This window comes from Staurois parvus, unplaced genomic scaffold (assembly GCF_062004578.1).
Source record: "Staurois parvus isolate SC_StPar_1 unplaced genomic scaffold, SC_StPar_1.0 ptg000389l, whole genome shotgun sequence".
NCBI lineage: Eukaryota > Metazoa > Chordata > Amphibia > Anura > Ranidae > Staurois > Staurois parvus.
The window spans coordinates 3,220,393-3,237,500 of NW_028318185.1; the positions used below are offsets into that span (position 1 = coordinate 3,220,393).

At 43.1% G+C, this 17,108-nt stretch overlaps 1 protein-coding gene across 2 annotated transcripts in view; it reads left to right on the top strand.

Moving 5' to 3' along the window:
- The window catches only part of PHF20L1 (PHD finger protein 20 like 1), a 195,672-nt gene that overhangs the window by 155,699 nt on the left and 22,865 nt on the right, over window positions 1-17,108 (top strand). The window contains exons 12-14 of one of the 2 annotated variants that reach the window (XM_089685942.1): window positions 9,407-9,619; window positions 13,993-14,049; window positions 14,180-14,284. In XM_089685942.1, coding sequence (XP_089542068.1) covers window positions 9,407-9,619; window positions 13,993-14,049; window positions 14,180-14,284 — 375 coding nt within the window. The remainder of the gene's footprint in view (window positions 1-9,406; window positions 9,620-13,992; window positions 14,050-14,179; window positions 14,285-17,108) is intronic. The other variant, XM_089685943.1, reaches the window with a different exon arrangement.

Genomic DNA, 17,108 nt, shown 5'->3' on the forward strand with positions numbered 1-17,108 from the left:
TTACAAGTAGATCTTAATTTTCTACTTTTTTTTTCCCCTACTGTTAGTTCTGCAGTGATATTGCATAGCAGTGCTGTTACCCTTTGGCATAGGGTCTTGGATTAAAAATTCCATTTCCGTCTTTGCAGATGACACCAAGCTGTGCAGTGGAATAACGTCCTTACAGGATGTCTCCAATTTACAAGTCGACCTCAGTGCACTGTTTAATTGGGAAATGTGGCAAATGATGTTTAATGCTGATAAATGTATGGTTCTGCACTTGGGGGCTAAGAATATGCATGCATCATACATACTAGGGGGGGGTACAACTGGGGGAATCAATGATGGAGAAAGATCTGGGAGTTCTGGTAGATCACAAGCTTAATAATGACATGCAATGCCAAGCTGCGGGTTCTAAAGCGAGCAAAATCGTCTCTTGTATTAAAAGAGGTATAGACTCCAGAGAGAGATATCATTCCCCCCGGTACAAATCATTAGTAAGACCTCATCTGGAATATGCAGTTTAGTTTTGGGCACAAATTCACAAAAGGAACATTGGGGAACTGGAGAAAGTACAGAGAAGGGCAACTAAACTGATAAGAGGCATGGAGGAGCTCAGCTATGAGGAAAGATTAGAGGAACTGAATGTATTCTCTCTTGAGAAGAGGAGATTAAGGGGGATATGATCTCCATGTATAATACATAAGGGGGGATATGATCCCCATGTATAATACATAAGGGGGGATATGATCTCCATGTATAATACATAAGGGAGATATGATCACCATGTATAATACATAAGGGGGGATATGATCTCCATGTATAATACATAAGGGGGGATATGATCACCATGTATAATACATAAGGGGGATATGATCTCCATGTATAATACATAAGGGGGGATATGATCCCCATGTATAATACATAAGGGGGGATATGATCTCCATGTATAATACATAAGGGGGATATGATCACCATGTATAATACATAAGGGGGGATATGATCTCCATGTATAATACATAAGGGGGGATATGATCTCCATGTATAATACATAAGGGGGGATATGATCTCCATGTATAATACATAAGGGGGGATATGATCACCATGTATAATACATAAGGGGGATATGATCTCCATGTATAATACATAAGGGGGGATATGATTTCCATGTATAATACATAAGGGGGGATATGATCACCATGTATAATACATAAGGGGGGATATGATCTCCATGTATAAATACATAAGGGGGGATATGATCACCATGTATAAATACATCAGTGGTTCATATAGTGAACTCGGTGTAGAGTCATTCACCCTGAGGTCATCACAGAGGACAGGGGGGCACTCTTTACATCTGGAGGAAGATAAATTTAATCTCCAAACATGGAAAGGTTTCTTCACAGTGAGAGCTGTGAAAATGTGGAATAGACTCCCTCAAGAGTTTGTTCTGGCCAGCTTAGTGGATTGCTTTAAAAAAGGCCTGGATTCTTTCTTAGATACACAGAATATAACTGGATATAACATTTATAGGTAAAGTTGATCCAGGGAATATCCGATTGCCTCTCGGGGGATCAGGAAGGAATTTTTTTCCCTGTAGGAGCAAATTGGATCATGTTTTGCTGGGTTTTTTTTGTCTTCCTCTTGATCAACTCTGGGTGTAGGATTATAACTTTTTTTTTTTAATGATTGAACTGGATGGACTTTTGTCTTTTTTCAGCCAGACTAACTATGTAACTATGAAAGGATAGTCATAGATGGACATGTAGTTTTAAATAGACTTAAGGCGGCCATAGACAGTTCGATTCTTGGCTGGTTCAGCAGGAATCGGGCAAGATTCGAACCATGTATGGGCAGGATGAATGTACCTAAGTTGGTCAATCAATTAACTTAGGTAAAATCAGCCTGTCAGATTTTACATGCAATTATTTATAGCTGCTATTATAGCTGTTCTGCTGTGTTCTCCCTGCAGGGAAGGTTGCCCTCACCAGGAGAACACAATGGCACTGTGTTTGCAGGAAAGAAAATCGCTAAGTCTGTGGCTGGCTTTAGGGCTGTCTTACACTAGTGGTTGGGGGGCATATAAAGCAGCAGGAATTATACCCCCCTTCAAGTGATGGGACGTGCTGCTACCACCTTACAATGCACGTGGTTGTGGCATGGTAGTTGTCTCCTCACCCCATCAAACACCAGTCCTGGCCACTGGTGTAAATGAAAAAATCCAGTTAAAGCCCAATGCCATTTAATGCTCTTTTAGGAATCCTATAGCAATTTTTTTTTTCTTTTGTAGAAAAGGTATAAACCTATACTGACTGTTGTAAGCACTCCGGCAGTGTTCTGTGTCCCAACCTCTGCAACCGTTACTTTTACTGGACAGCTTGATCTGCATAAAAATGTGGAGAAAAATATAGCAAAATGAAAAAAAAAAAAGGCATGTGACAGAAAATAAGATGATTGAATGAATACTGTCATTACATGTATTAATCACATGCAGTTACCAGAATACAATATTTTTCCCTATAGTAATCCTATTTTAGAACTTATTATTATTGGCCGACAAGTATGGAGAATAAAGACACCGGCATGAACTCCGAGTGTGTGTATAAACAGCACATTGGGGAGATAAGTATGTGTCACTGTTAGGCAAAAGACATGTTGAGGTTTCCGTGCCTTTAAGGCCTTCAGTGTCAGGCGATGCAGGGCATGCTGGGATTTTAAGTTCTCTAATAGCAAGAGTGGTGTCTGTTTCCTAGCAATGATCGACACATAAGACACAGTCAGCCCCAGTCACCAGCAGTTGTTTTTTTTTTGTTTTTTTTTTTAAAGCTTTTTTTTACCAATATAATGCACCATCTTTACAATGACGCCTGTCCATTGTCGTAATGAATCTGCTCCTAGAGGCAATCCTATCTGTTGTACAGTGACTTTATTTCAGATAATGATGTGAGCCTGAGAAGAGCCCCTCTGTCACTGCTGTAGTGTGGATTAGGAAGGGTAGAGGAGGAAAGCTTAGACAAATCTGCAGTATTTCTTTATGAAGCATCACGCCAGCAGCTTTGGAGCACAATTATCTGAAGTCGCAGTGCCAAGACAGACAGCACTTGATGAGCTTCTCTGAGAATGTGGCCCGTCTCGGATGCTGGCAGTCTAACGATGAGCGTGCAGTCATTGCTAAATATTTTCCAAAGCGGTCACATGATTACACTCTATTTCCATAGATGTGTATTCTTTAAAGTGGAAGGAACTTCAGAATGACTATGAGCAATAAACAGCCGTATAACACATGTACCTTGATAAATGCACAGCACCGTATTTGACATCTGTCCACACTGCAGTTGTCCAGCAATCAGCATTGGAAACTGTCGCAATTGGAAAGTCTGACTGGTAATTGCTTCCTTTGTGCCCTGGTGCTATCAAAGATGTGGATAGCAGGAGGGGTGCTGAGCAACGTCATGAGTTCCATGGTGTCACTGGTAAATGGCCAGCAATTTTCAAGGCTGATTGCTGGACAACCAGAGCGTGCCTAGACCCAGGGGTGCTCAACCTTTTTGAAATGAGAGGGCCAGTCATTTGGTAACCAGTTGCATGGCACAATGAAATGAAATGGTTAAAAATGTCAAATTTTGAATAGCATAATGAACATTTTCCTCCTGCAGCTGCTGAATGCCAGTGGAAGGGAGAGGATGAGAATCCGGCTTTCAGCAGTTGCAGGAGAAAAATGGAGAGGATCGGTTCCTGTCTATGCCGCCCCTGCTGCCCCTCCTTTCCAAGTGTAAAACGTAAAGTTACAGGGAGGCTGCACAGGCCCCCGTGGAGCATAGGGTGGGGTCGCCATTGCCATCCCATACGCTACACCAAAGGTTGGGGGGGTATGGGAAAAACCACCTGCCCTCCAACTGCAAATTTAAACAAATCCTTACTTTCATGAGCCCCCTATAAGGCTGCTTTCACACTCACGAAAGTAAGGACTTGTTTGCATTGGCATTTGGGGGCCCCCGGAGCATAGGGTCGCCATTGCCACCCCCATATGCTACACCACTGGTTGGAGGAGTATGGGAAAAAGCACCTGCCCCCCAACTGCAAATGTAAATCAGTTCTTACTTTCATGAGCCCCCTATAAGGTTGCTTTCACACTCATGAAAGTAAGGACTTGTTTGCATTGGCATTTGGGACCCCCTGGAGCATAGGGTCACCATTGCCACCCCTTACGCTACAGCACTGGTTGGGGGGTATGGGAAAAACCACCTGCCCTCCAACTGCAAATGTAAACAAGTCCTTACTTTCATGAGCCCCCTATAAGGCTGCTTTCACACTCATGAAAGTAAGGACTTGTTTGCATTGGCATTTGGGGCCACCCGGAGCATAGGGTCGCCATTGCCACCCCATACGCTGCACCACTGGTTGGGGGGTATGGGAAAAACCACCTGCCCCCCAACTGCAAATGTAAACAAGTCCTTACTTTCACGAGCCCCCTATAGGGCTGCTTTCACACTGATGCTCTTCAGCTTACCTGCACCATGGGTGCAGCGGAGTACACCTGGGCTTTCCTGCGACTTTGCTGCGCTTTGCCATAGAACTCTATTATATCTTTTAGGTGTGGTGCAGTTTCTGAAAGTGCACCAAGGCTCCTGCATTCAGTTTGAGGTTGAGGGCCACCCCTGGCGTAGACAGAAGTCAAACATGGTAAATCTGGAGTGAACGCATACAGTTGCTAAAATGCAGTATTTTTGCTCTGGTGGTCCTTTAAGCAAACTTAATTTTAGAGCTTACCATTATCTGATGGCCACTTTCACACGGACATAAGTCTGTACCCATGTGTGCACAGGATGTACAGGGGCACCATGCATCCACATGCAGGCCGACCCATTCATGTGAATTGAATTGCAGCGGCTGCACGAACATAACCACTCTTCGCAAATTGAAATCCTTGTAAGTGCGGGTTTGTGCCCTCGAAAACAGCTCGAGTTTGGGGACATTCACCCAAATGGATGTCAAATTGGGAGCAGTAGCTCTGTCTGCGCCGCTGCTGTGTCCCATTTGATATGAATGTGGACTTCCTTCAAGCGGTATCCGTGAAACACCTGCGCAAGCAAAATGCAGCCCTCACAAGGGTGTACGCTTAAGTACGACTGTGAATGAGGCCTTAGCCTAAAAATGAAAATGTGGCAAGTATGCAGAATAAAGACACCATCATAAACTCAAGAGTTTCTATGAAAAGAATGCTTCAGTCCGGTCTTTGTGTTAGTTTATGTACACGTAGATATATAACATCCCTTCATCATTATAGTGATAAAAATATTTAGGTGCAATTTTTATAGTAATACAGGTCCTCATGCTGTGTAGTCCTATTTGATCACGAGCTGCAGTTTTTGTAACATAAAGGGTTTCCCCAGGGAGCAGTTAGGGGACTGTCACTGGAACAGTTTCCAAACATTTCACATTCTATGCAAAAAAATTCCACTTTAAATGTTAAGGAGTGGCTATGTTCTTTGTAATGTTTTTACACATACTTTGTAATTAAAGTTTATTTCTACATGGGAATTGCTATATTAGCTTGTTACTTCAGGCTCTGAATCCTTTGTGACCTGCTGTTTCTCCTACCTCACTACATGGCGCTCTATGGTCTTTCGAGAGACATGGTTACAAAGCGACAGTGTCTTTGCAAAGGGGTGCTTATTCCTTCGCTGCAGCCGGTACTAAAATCTCAGATGTCAACTGATAAAGCACTTTTACCTACCTGATCCTCCACTCCTGCAGGCTTGTCTTGGCTGCTAGAACCATCCCTGCAGCCTCTTCTGCCCTGCATCCTGGTGGTCCAATATCCTCTGATGTCATCAAGACTTATGCAGGGACCATAGCTCTGCAGTGGATATGAGGATGCTATGGAAGAACCCCACTGCAAGGGGGGGTTAGGTTGGGCTTTACCTTTCTCTGTTTAGAGACATTTCTTTCACCTAATTATGTGTTTGCTATTAGACAATATTCCAGCAGTTTCTTAGAGTTAAAATAGAACTATGGCTTCCTGTTAAAAGCTGCAATACTTCAGTGCATACAGTTTTATCTCATTTCCCTTTCAAAGTCGCACAAATACGTATTCATCTATTCTTAAATCTGTTCTTATTTCCTATTGTAACTACCCTGTAGAGGAGAGATCCCTATACTTATCTATTCTCAGGGTGCTCCAGTCTGGTCACCTGATTGGCTCCCAGTGGCTGGCTTCCGGGGAGAAGAGGGACAGCGGACAACAGACGCCCCATAGTAAGTCTATGAATGACACCATAGCCCAAGCTTTGCAGCCGTGGTTCAGTGCTTCCTCCTCTTCCGTTAAGCATCCACTGGCGAGATTACGTGACTGTACCAGAGCGCCCTCAGAAAAGGTCAGTATAGGCATCTTTCTTATTATTATTATTATACAGTATTTATAAAGCGCCAATAGTTCGCTCAGCGCTGTACATTACAGAGGGGACAGAACATATGACAGAACAATAACAATACAATGAAAAACATGAGGGGATTGAGTGCCCTGCTCTTTCGAGCTTACAATCTAGGAATACAGGTTAGATAGTATAGGAGTTAGAAGGGGGGTGGGTGCAGATTTAATATTGGATAAGTTTAGCACAGATTTTCACTTTAAGCCTTTGTTCACACTAATTTGCACCAATTTATGTGCAATTTCCACACAACATCATAATTGCACCCCATTCATGCGAACCACTGCGGGTGTGTATTTTAAGTTAACACCCGAAATTGGTTGGCAAAACGCGGTCCGATGGGCAGAATCAGATCGCATTGGGTGTGAACACCCATGCGATCCAATTCTGGTGCAAACAAAAAAAGGGTCCTGCACGGTTTTGGTGAGATTTGAGCCATACAAAATATATGGCTCAAATTGCACCTCACAGAAATCTCATGTGATTTGCACAGGAATGCAGTGCGGTTCCTATGCGAATCACATACGATGTGCCGCACCGCATCAGTGTGAACCAGGACTCGGTCCACCTAAAGCAGCTTCCTGTGATATTATGACAATGCTGCACTGCTAAACACCACCCCCCCACCTTCCCCACTGAGATCAGTGGTGCCTGGGCGTATGTGAGAACAAATCGGGCAGCACAGTGGCTAAATGGTTAGCACTTCCGCCTGGCAGTACTAGGGTCGTTGGTTCGAATCCCAACCACGGCACCTCCTGCCTGGAGTTTCCATGTTCTCCCTGTGCCTGCGTGGGTTTCCTCCGGGTATTCCAGTTTCCTCCCAAAGTCCAAAGACATTCTGGTAGGTGAATTGGGTCCTGTCTAAATTGGCCCTAGTATGTGTATGTATGAATGTAAGTTAGGGACCTTAGATTGCACACCCCTTGAGGGTTAGGGACTGATGTGAATGTACAATATATATGTAAAGCGCTGCGTAAATTGACGGCACTATATAAGTACCTGAAATACATAAAAAATAAATAAATTAAATGAAGGAGGACTTGGATCATTCAAGAAGCTAAAGGCAGTAAATACTTCACATAGTAACTGAATTTTGTACATGTTTTGACTGTCCTCAGGAGCCTTTAGTTGTCCTTTAAATGGCTAGTAGCCTAGTAGAAGCTGCAAAAAGCTTGTGTGTACTGTGGTTACAGAATGTACTGACTGGTAAACAGAGTTTGATCAAATGCAGCCATGAAAAACTTATTATAATAGTTAGTTTGGAAATGTTTGGATGCCGTGTTTGACAATGTACTGCTTCATGACCTACAATAACCTGAGAAGCATGCATGTGGAGGAAAAAAGTGCATGTAAGCAGCATAAATGACTGGCCTATTGTATTCACTGAAGTTCTATTGTCTGTGTCCCATTGGAGAGATTTCTCTTCACTTCTTGCCCTGAAAACACAAAGGGAAGCAAGTGGACATTTGTCCAAAGTGAGGGGGCTACCCCTGACACATTCATTGCCGGAACAGATGTCCCTGTTCCAATTTTTCTATTCTGTTCCAAACACTGGAATAAAAGCTTTGGCTAGGGTCTCCATTTGTTATACATTTTGTGGGTTAAACTGTATGTATACCCAAAACGTTTTCTTTTAGTTCTTGATAAATTCTTCACGGGTCTTTTTGTCATTTATGCCATCCATATTCCCATCGCACATGTTCCTAGCAAGGCTGTAGGGTACTGGGTGCTGCAGCGACCACCAGCTGGGGACTGGATCATGTATGACACAGTGTAAATGTTCGCCAGCACACCAGGGATCAAGTTAAAGTGTTATTAAACCCACAACAGTAAAATCAATCTGTATATGCATTAAAGTATGCTTGTTATACTCACTGTGTTAAATTAAATAGAGTACACCAGGATTCCCAGAGCTCTGGGTCCAACAATGCAATATTGAAATAATGACCCAATTATAAATAATGCTGGCTCACATAAAAGTATATATGTGGTGTCCTCGGGACCCAAATCATAAATTAAAGGGTAAGAAAGAAAACAACCCAGTGGGTGAAGAACTCACGGGTTAAGGGGGTCCAAATGAGGACAAACTGCAGCCTATGAGAAGCTGCAGTTTGTTCTCATTCGGACCCCCTTAACCCATGAGTTCTTCACCCACTGGGTTGTTTTTTCTTACCTTTTTATACTCACTGTGTTACCTTAGGGGTTAATCCTCTGCATGGTGTAAAAAGGATGTCTTCTCTGATCCTCTCCTCTCCTTCTATTCTCCCCAATCCATCTGCTGATAGAACAGAGCCTTGGGAGCAAGCTGCACATGCTCAGTTTGGTGTGTGTTGCTAGATAGTGTTTTGTTTTTCTTGGGTGAGTGCATGTGATCAGCACAATGAAAACTCCTCTTACAAGCTTTAACCAGTGCTCAGCTTGACAGTGATAGAAGCCTCAAGACTGCTATGTACTGCTGATGAGAAAAGGTATTTAGCAGTTTATATTTACTAAAATAATTGCATTTCCATGTTGTGAATACTGTGCGAGACCGGATATAGTGAATGCAGGGTCTGGGGTTTAGTAACACTTTTAGGTCCAAACGTTTTTTTTTTTAATTGTATGATCACATAACAAGAGAATGCAGTGTTTCAGAGTTATGCAGGACCCCTTCATCAGCCATATGATCACATGCCTCACGGTCCTGCGTGGCTCCAAAACTTTGAACACTCTTGTTTTTTTATGTGATCATACTTTAATTAAAAAAAAAAAAATGGACTCAACTTTAAGATCCATGGTGTGCCAGCAAATATTTACACTGTTTTTGCCATTTATGTCTCAACGATCATTTCCCAATATTGATGAAAATAGTCACTTGGACAAATATAGGGGGTAAATCTACTCTGCAGACACACAGGGATTCTAAGCCATCTTCACTCTATCCAAGACTTAAGGAAATGAGTGTAAAAAAAGCTGATATGATATAAAATCAATAAAATTTTGTTTTCTTTCTTCAGCTCCTGCACCCATTGCACATCCATTGCACTCAGGCATGGCTTTGCCAAACCACTTGAAGCCGGCCAAGGCCAGCAAGAAGAAAAAGCCTCCAGCTCCTACAAGTGCAGAAGGGACTGAGAAGCAGATTCCTGCCACAGTGGAAAAACTCTCCGAAAATATACAGGAGAAAATTATTAAGAAAGTGAATGACAAGGAGAAACATTCAGAAGCCGGTAAGCTGTGTTGTATTTAATGAACTTGCTTATACAGTGCTGTCACTTTCTGTGTAGAGAACATTGAACTTTCATTATTGTCCTGTCTCAATGGTGGTAACAATCGAAGCTCCTTACTATGGTCATAAACCCACAGCAGAGCCAGGATCTGTCAGTAGGTTTATGGTTTGTAAGTGCAAACTAAAACACCTGGAGGAAACCCACAAAAACATAGGAAAAAACATACAGGCACTTTTTTCTTTTTTTTTTAATCAAGAAGAATATTTTTTTTCAGGTGCTGCAACATGTGAACATTAAAATACACTTTTATTTCATATAAAATATAAAACCAAGCATATTAAACAATTTGTCACGACAGGTTCCATGTACCCATAGGAATTCTTGCTTTCACAATGGTACCTTATATACATGTAATATAATGTACATTTGTTCAATCAACAATAATGAGAATGTAACATCAAAAAAGTATTGCTCACAGGATACTCTTGACGTGTTTCTTGGGTGAACCCCGCTTCATCAGGAGAAAGGGTAACCTGCAAACTACATAAAAAGAAACCATAGAATAAACATATATACAGTTGTGTTCAAAATAATAGCAGTCAGACATCACTAACCGGATCAATCACTGTTTTTGGTAGAAATTATATTTCTACATGGCAAATAATTTACTAGCAGGTGTAGTAGAGTAATAGAAATCCAACAGACCCAACAGTCATGACATGCATGCTGCTGATTCTGTGTAATTGAATCTCTAATTGAAAGGGGCATGTTCAAAATAATAGCAATGTGGAGTTCTATTAGTGAGGTCATTCATTCTTTGAAAAACAGGTGGCAATTATTGCCCTTATTTAAGGAAGGAAGGCAGCAAATGTTGTACATGCTGGTTACAGTGCATTTCTCTCTGAAATTCTGAGGAAAATGGGTCGTTCCAGACATTGTTCAGAAGAACAGCGTACCTTGATTAAAAAGTTGATTGGAGAGGGGAAAACATATAAAGAAGTGCAGAAAATGATAGGCTGCTCAGCTAAAATGATCGCAAATGCTTTAAAATGGCAACCAAAACCTGAAAGACGTGGAAGAAAGCGAAAAACTACCATTCGAATGGATAGAAGAATAGCCAAAATGGCGTGGACTCAGCCAACAATCAGCTCCAGGAAGATGAAAGAAGGTGTGACGTTCCCTGTGAGGACTGTTACAATTAGAAGACGCCTATGTGAAGCCAAGCTATCTACAAGAAGCCCCCGCAAAGTCCCACTGTTGGGAAAAAGACGTGCTGAAGAGGGTACAATTTACTAAAGAGCACATTGGCCTAAAGAGAAATGGTGCAACATTTTGTGGACTGATGAAAGTAAGATTGTTCTTTTTGGGTCTAGTGGCCGGAGACAGTTTGTCAGACGACCCCCAAACACTGAATTCAAGCCACAGTACACTGTGAAGACAGTGAAGCATGGTGGTGCAAGCATCATGATATGGGGATGTTTCTCATACTACGGTGTTGGGCCTATTTATCGCATACTAGGGATCATGGATCAGTTTGAATACATCAGAATACTTGAAGAAGTCATGCTGCCTTATGCTGAAGAGGAAATGCCCTTGAAATGGATGTTCTCACAAGACAACGACCCCAAACACACCAGTAAACGTGCAACATCTTGGTTCCAGACCAACAAGATTGACGTTATGGAGTGGCCAGCCCAATCCCAGGATCTTAATCCAATAGAAAACTTGTGGGCTGACATCAAAAATGCAGTTTCTGAGGCAAAACCAAGAAATAGAGAAGAACTGTGGAATGTCGTCCAATCATCCTGGGCTGGAATACCTGATCACAGGGGCCAGAAGTTGGGTGACTCCATGCAACACAGATGTACAGCAGTTCTCAGAAACAGTGCGACTACAACCAAATATTCATGAAGTCACTCAAAGGAAAGCAAAATCTTCAAACATTTCTCAGTTTATATAGTGAATGTTTGAGTTTGTAAAGAAGAATACAAACACTGCTATTTTTTTGAACCGCCTAATATTCACTTTTCTTCATTTTTTTAGAGGAACAACACAAATTTGATCTATTTTTCTTCATGTTTTGATTTGGAATAGAATGTGTCGTGTTCCCAATGCATTTGTGTGGATGGAAATAAAAGCTATTAGAAGGATTTTGAGCTTTATTCACTTTTTTCAACACACTATTATTTTGCACACAACTGTACATAATAAACATAAATCAAAATAATAATGTAATACATGCAGGGCTGTCTTTGATAATGATTGGACCCTGGGCAAACATTTTCTTGACTCGACCCCCCCCTCCTGCAATATCTCTCTCCACCTACTCAGAGACATACAATAAATAGCAGCTAGACTCAAAATTAGTTTACTGTGGCAGATCAGGCAACTGGTTACCAGAGGTTACAGCATATCATTACCGCTTACTGACCGGTTGGTAGAGGTTACTGCACATCATTACTACACACTGATTGTTCACTAGAGGTTATTGCATATTCTTACCACTCACTGATCGGTTGCTAGAGGCTACTGCACATCTTTACTGCTCACTAGTTACTAGAGGTTACTGTACATCTTTTCTGCTCACTGATTGCTAGATGTTACTGCACATCCCTACCACTAACTGGTTGCTAAAAGTTACTGCACATCATTACTGCTAACTAGTTGTTAGAAGCTACAGAAGATCACTACTGTTAACTGATTAGTTGCTAGAGATTACTACACATCATTACCACTCACTGATTGTTTACTAGAGGTTACTGTACATCATTACTGCTTACTGATTGGTTGATAGCAGTTAACATGGCAGTCTCTCTTTGGAGGGGCCCCTTGACTGAACGTGGCAGTCTCCCTATGGAGGGGCCCCTGGACTGGAGGGGACAATCTCTTTATGAAGGGGCCCCTGGACTGGAGGTAGCAGTCTCCCTATGGAGGTGCCCCTGGACTGGAGGGGACAATCTCTTTATGAAGGGGCCCCTGGACTGGAGGTAGCAGTCTCTCTATGGAGGCCCTACATAGAGAGACTGCTACCTCCAGCCCAGGGGCCCCTCCATAGGGAGACTGCCACCTCCAGTTCAGGGAAAAACTTCTAACTCCAGTCCAGGAACCCCTCCATAGAAAGACTGCTCTCTTCTGTCCAGGGGCCCCTCTTATTGTAGGGTGACATTAGAACGGAAAGTAATGCAGCAACACTGCTCCCCCTGGTAGTGTGGGGGTTAAGGTGCCCGCTCGGTGTGTACTCTCTATGTGGTCTCACCTGAGTTGACCCAGTTGAGCCCGGTCCAGCTCTCACTTCCTCCTCAACAGCGGGCAGGTGCCAGTCAAGTCTGTCATCGTGGGCAAAGGGCGGCATGGGGCACTTGCGAGGAAGCAGCCAGCCACAAACTACCTGCAACAGCTTCAACAGCAGCTTCAGCTCTCCAGTGGAAATGAAGTCTTGCGGGGGGAGGAAGAGGACAGATTACTCCGTCCTGACAGGGTTGCAGCCAGGACTAGAGGAGGTAAATGTGGCTAACTGCTTCATCTGTCGCCGGCACTGGTAACCCTGGACAGCGTGGGCTGGAGGGGTAGCTGCTTTGGACCCCACAACAATGACTCCACCCGGGGCAGCTTCCCCTTTTACCCCACATTAAAGACAGCCCTGAATATACATGTACACACAGGGTAATATTGGCTCACCAACACTGCATCCAAAAAAGAGGGCCAAATTTGGCCAGGGAACTGCTGAAGGCTCCCCCTATCAGCAGGCATGGGGGCACACACACAAGGGCCAAGCTACTGCAAGAAACTAGGGAGGGACGGAAAGAAGCCAAACAAAATTTCCGTCAATGAGGATTGTAAAAAGAGACAAGAAACTACTTTGATTTGATATTAAAAAAATAACTTTCTAGTTCATATGAGGATGTGGTACTGCCCTTCTGTCAGCCCAACTAACCCAGATATACAGACAGTGTTTTGGTGAGAACTGGGCCATACAACATCTGCAGGATGGATCAGATACTTGATTGACAGGGCCTGAAAAAGCTGAAGCGACATCAACAGGCCATGTGATCCACTGCTGCTTAGTCCTGTCCACAACACAGGCCATCAATCACATGTCCGTGCAGTCAGCCGAAACATGCATTTTATGTTTTTGATTGCTTTGTGAGTTTAACAAAAAAAAATGGACTTGAAAGTTTGATCGCTCTATCATTTTGCCATGTGTATAGCCAACTTTAATCACGACACCTCAACCATAAGATCTTGTTCATCTACAGCGTGATCTTATTGCCTGGTCTACTTAATGTGTATTAGATGGATAATGCAGTTACATCAGTAAAATAGGATTTTACATGTCAGACATAACCCAGTTTGTCTTTTTTTTTTCTTTACAGCAGGAGTTACAAAGTCAGAAAAGAAAGGAAAGACCGAAGACAAGTCATCGTCATCCGGTAATCCCTACTTTTCTGTCCTTCATGTTTTCATACAAAGCTGATGTTTGTTATGTATCATAAACAGATATGAGACCATTGGTTGTAGGTTGAGATTGATTTCTGATAATTGCTACCAACACCTTCACAGGTAAGAAGAAAGATAAAGATAAGGAGCGGAAAGAAAAGAAAGACAAGGAGCACTCCAAATCAAAGCAAAAGAAGAAGAAAAAGAAGAAAAAGAAAAGTAGACATGGTATGCTCTTTTTAAAGCTGACTTCGTAAAAGTGCAGGGTATGTTTAGTATATCAGGGCCCCTCCCCCATCAATAATAGCTGAATTTGGGAAAGAAAAAAAAACTATAGGGCAAAAAAAGTTAGTACCGTATTTTCCGGCGTATAAGATGACTTTTTGATGGGGCACTATTACTCCCACTGACACCAATGTTGGGACGCTATTCCTCCCACTGACACCAATGATGGGGCGCTATTCCTCCCACTGACACCAATGATGGGGCGCTATTCCTCCCACTGACACCAATGATGGGGCGCTATTCCTCCCACTGACACCAATGATGGGGCGCTACTCCTCCCACTGACACCAATGATGGGGCACTATTCCTTCCACTGACACCAATGATGGGGCACTATTCCTCCCACTGACACTAATGATGGGACACTATTCCTCACACACTGACACTAATGATGGGGCACCATCATTGGTGTCAAGCGGAGAAAGCCAAGTAGCCAAAATTGTAGAAGACACTCCAGCACAGTGCAGGAAAATCTTCTCACAAAATGTGAGCTATTCAGGATTACTGGAAATCTCAGTGGAAAGATGATATTTGCCTTGCTTAGGCACCATGGGTGAAAGAGGTATACAAGTATATTTAATGACTCTCTTTCCCTACAGATCTTTTTGTTTACGTTAAGCAGCTATACATGATGGGGGAGGACCCTAATATAATAAGCAGACCTTGTAATTTTACATCCACGGTGTGGTAAATGTTCCTATGCTGACAGTGCACTTGCTGGACACTCCCAGCACAGTGATGGAGTGGTCAAATACAGCTCCTGGTCTCTAGTAATGAACAGGAGCTGGTGGGACCAACTGCTGATCACATGACCACTGTGACAGCTAATCACAAGGGTCATGTGATTCAGCTCTCCTTCCCTTCCCTTCCCCTGTGCATAATAAACCAATTAAAGTTAAACTCTAGGAATTTTTAAAATGTGCTGGATTACTATGGTTTAAATCCAAAGAGGTGCATGCCTCATCCTGGACTCATCTCTTTAATTTACAGTTTACATTTTTACTGACTGCTGGGAACATAGCCATCACTATACTTCTGGTGCTCTGATGCTGAACCTTCTCGTCTCAGCTTCTGTAGCTGCAGTGTTGAAAGCAGAGGCTGTCCCCCCCCCCCCCTTTCTCATACCCAATCAGAGAGCTTTGTATTTATATGAACCCATTCACAAAAACAAAGCCTTCTGTGAACGAACAGCAGAAGGGAGGGACAGTCAGAGCAGCTGCTGTGTGAGAAGACAGCATCTCTTCTATCATAACCCTGAAAGTAGCCCTGATAAGTCAGCAGCTACAAAAACTGTAGCGATAGCTGTACTCTCGGTGCTCAGTAAAACTGTCAGATGTAAATAAAAGAGAGAGGTCCACAAGCACAAGGTGTCATGCACCTCGTTGGACTTAGCCCATAGTAAATCAGCAGATATTACAAAGTGGATGAATTCCTGGAGTTCAGCTTTAAAGGGAACCCAGGGCTGGGTATGTTGTGTGTAATTCAGGTTTTTTTATGGGGGGGGTTCTTTTTTTTTTTGTCTCTCTCGTTCAAAGAAGATCAGTGAACCAGTGTCACCTAACAGGAAGGCAAAACCTGTGGCTCTGACCATTCCAAGAAGTTATAACTCTTCCCCACACTATTCAAAAAAATGGAGTTACAGTTTAGTATTAAAGTGATTGTGAAGGTTCAGAATTTCTTGTTAAATAATAAACATGTCATACTTACCTGCTTTGTGCAGTGGTTTTGCACAGAGCAGCCCCAATCCTATACTCGGGTCCCCCGCCACCGCTTTAGGACCCTCTCCTCTGCTGAGTGCCGCCAGAGCAAGCTGTTTTCTCTGGGGGCACTTGTGCGTGCTCGCTTTTGAGCCACCTCAGTGTATCCATGAGACACACAGAGTGCTGTTCGGCCCTGCCTCCACTTCTTATTGGCTCTGATTAACAGCAGGAGCCAATGGCTCCTCCTGCTGTGTCTCAGCCAATGAGGGGGCAGAGACCTGGGAGAGCTTCAGCTCTTGTGCACATTGCCGGATTGGTACTGGGCTCAAGTGAGGGTGTCTGTGTAGCAAGCCAGGTGCTAAGAAGGCATCTGTGCATGCGTGCTCCCAAGCTGGGCTGTGTGCATTCATAAACACACACAGTACTGGTAAGCCACACCCCTGCTCCCTCCTCACAGGAGTTTGACTGTTTCTCTTGTGAGGCCAGGAAGTGAACAGAGCGGTGCTGCAGCTGGGACAGCACTGGAGCAGTGAAAGGAGCCGGATAAATGTTTAGGGATTTACTTTAGAACCACTTTAAACATTAGATATCAATCAGCACGTATCAAGGGTCACACTTGAGGTGTATTAAATTGTTTCAGAATTCAGAAACAGCCATATACACTGTATGGCTAAAATATGTGCACACCCCTCCAGATTATTGAATTTAGGGCTTTCCAGTGAGGTATGCTGATAACTTGAGTTCCTCCACACCAAACTCCTCCAAACTTGTCTAAAAGGAGTTGGCTTTGTGCACAGGGGCACACTCGAGCTGGAACAGACAAGGGTCTTCCCAAAATGCAAAAGTCAAAAATGTATGATGCAGACATTTTTGACTTTTGCATTTTGGAAAGACCCTTGTCTGTTCCAGCTCGAGTGTGCCCCTGTGCACAAAGCCAACTCCTTTTAGACAAGTTTGGAGGAGTTTGGTGTGGAGGAACTCAAGTAAGCTGCACAGAGCCCTGACGTCAATCCTAATGAACACCTTTGAGGTGAATTGCAGTTCTGATTTTGAGTCAAGTCTTTTCT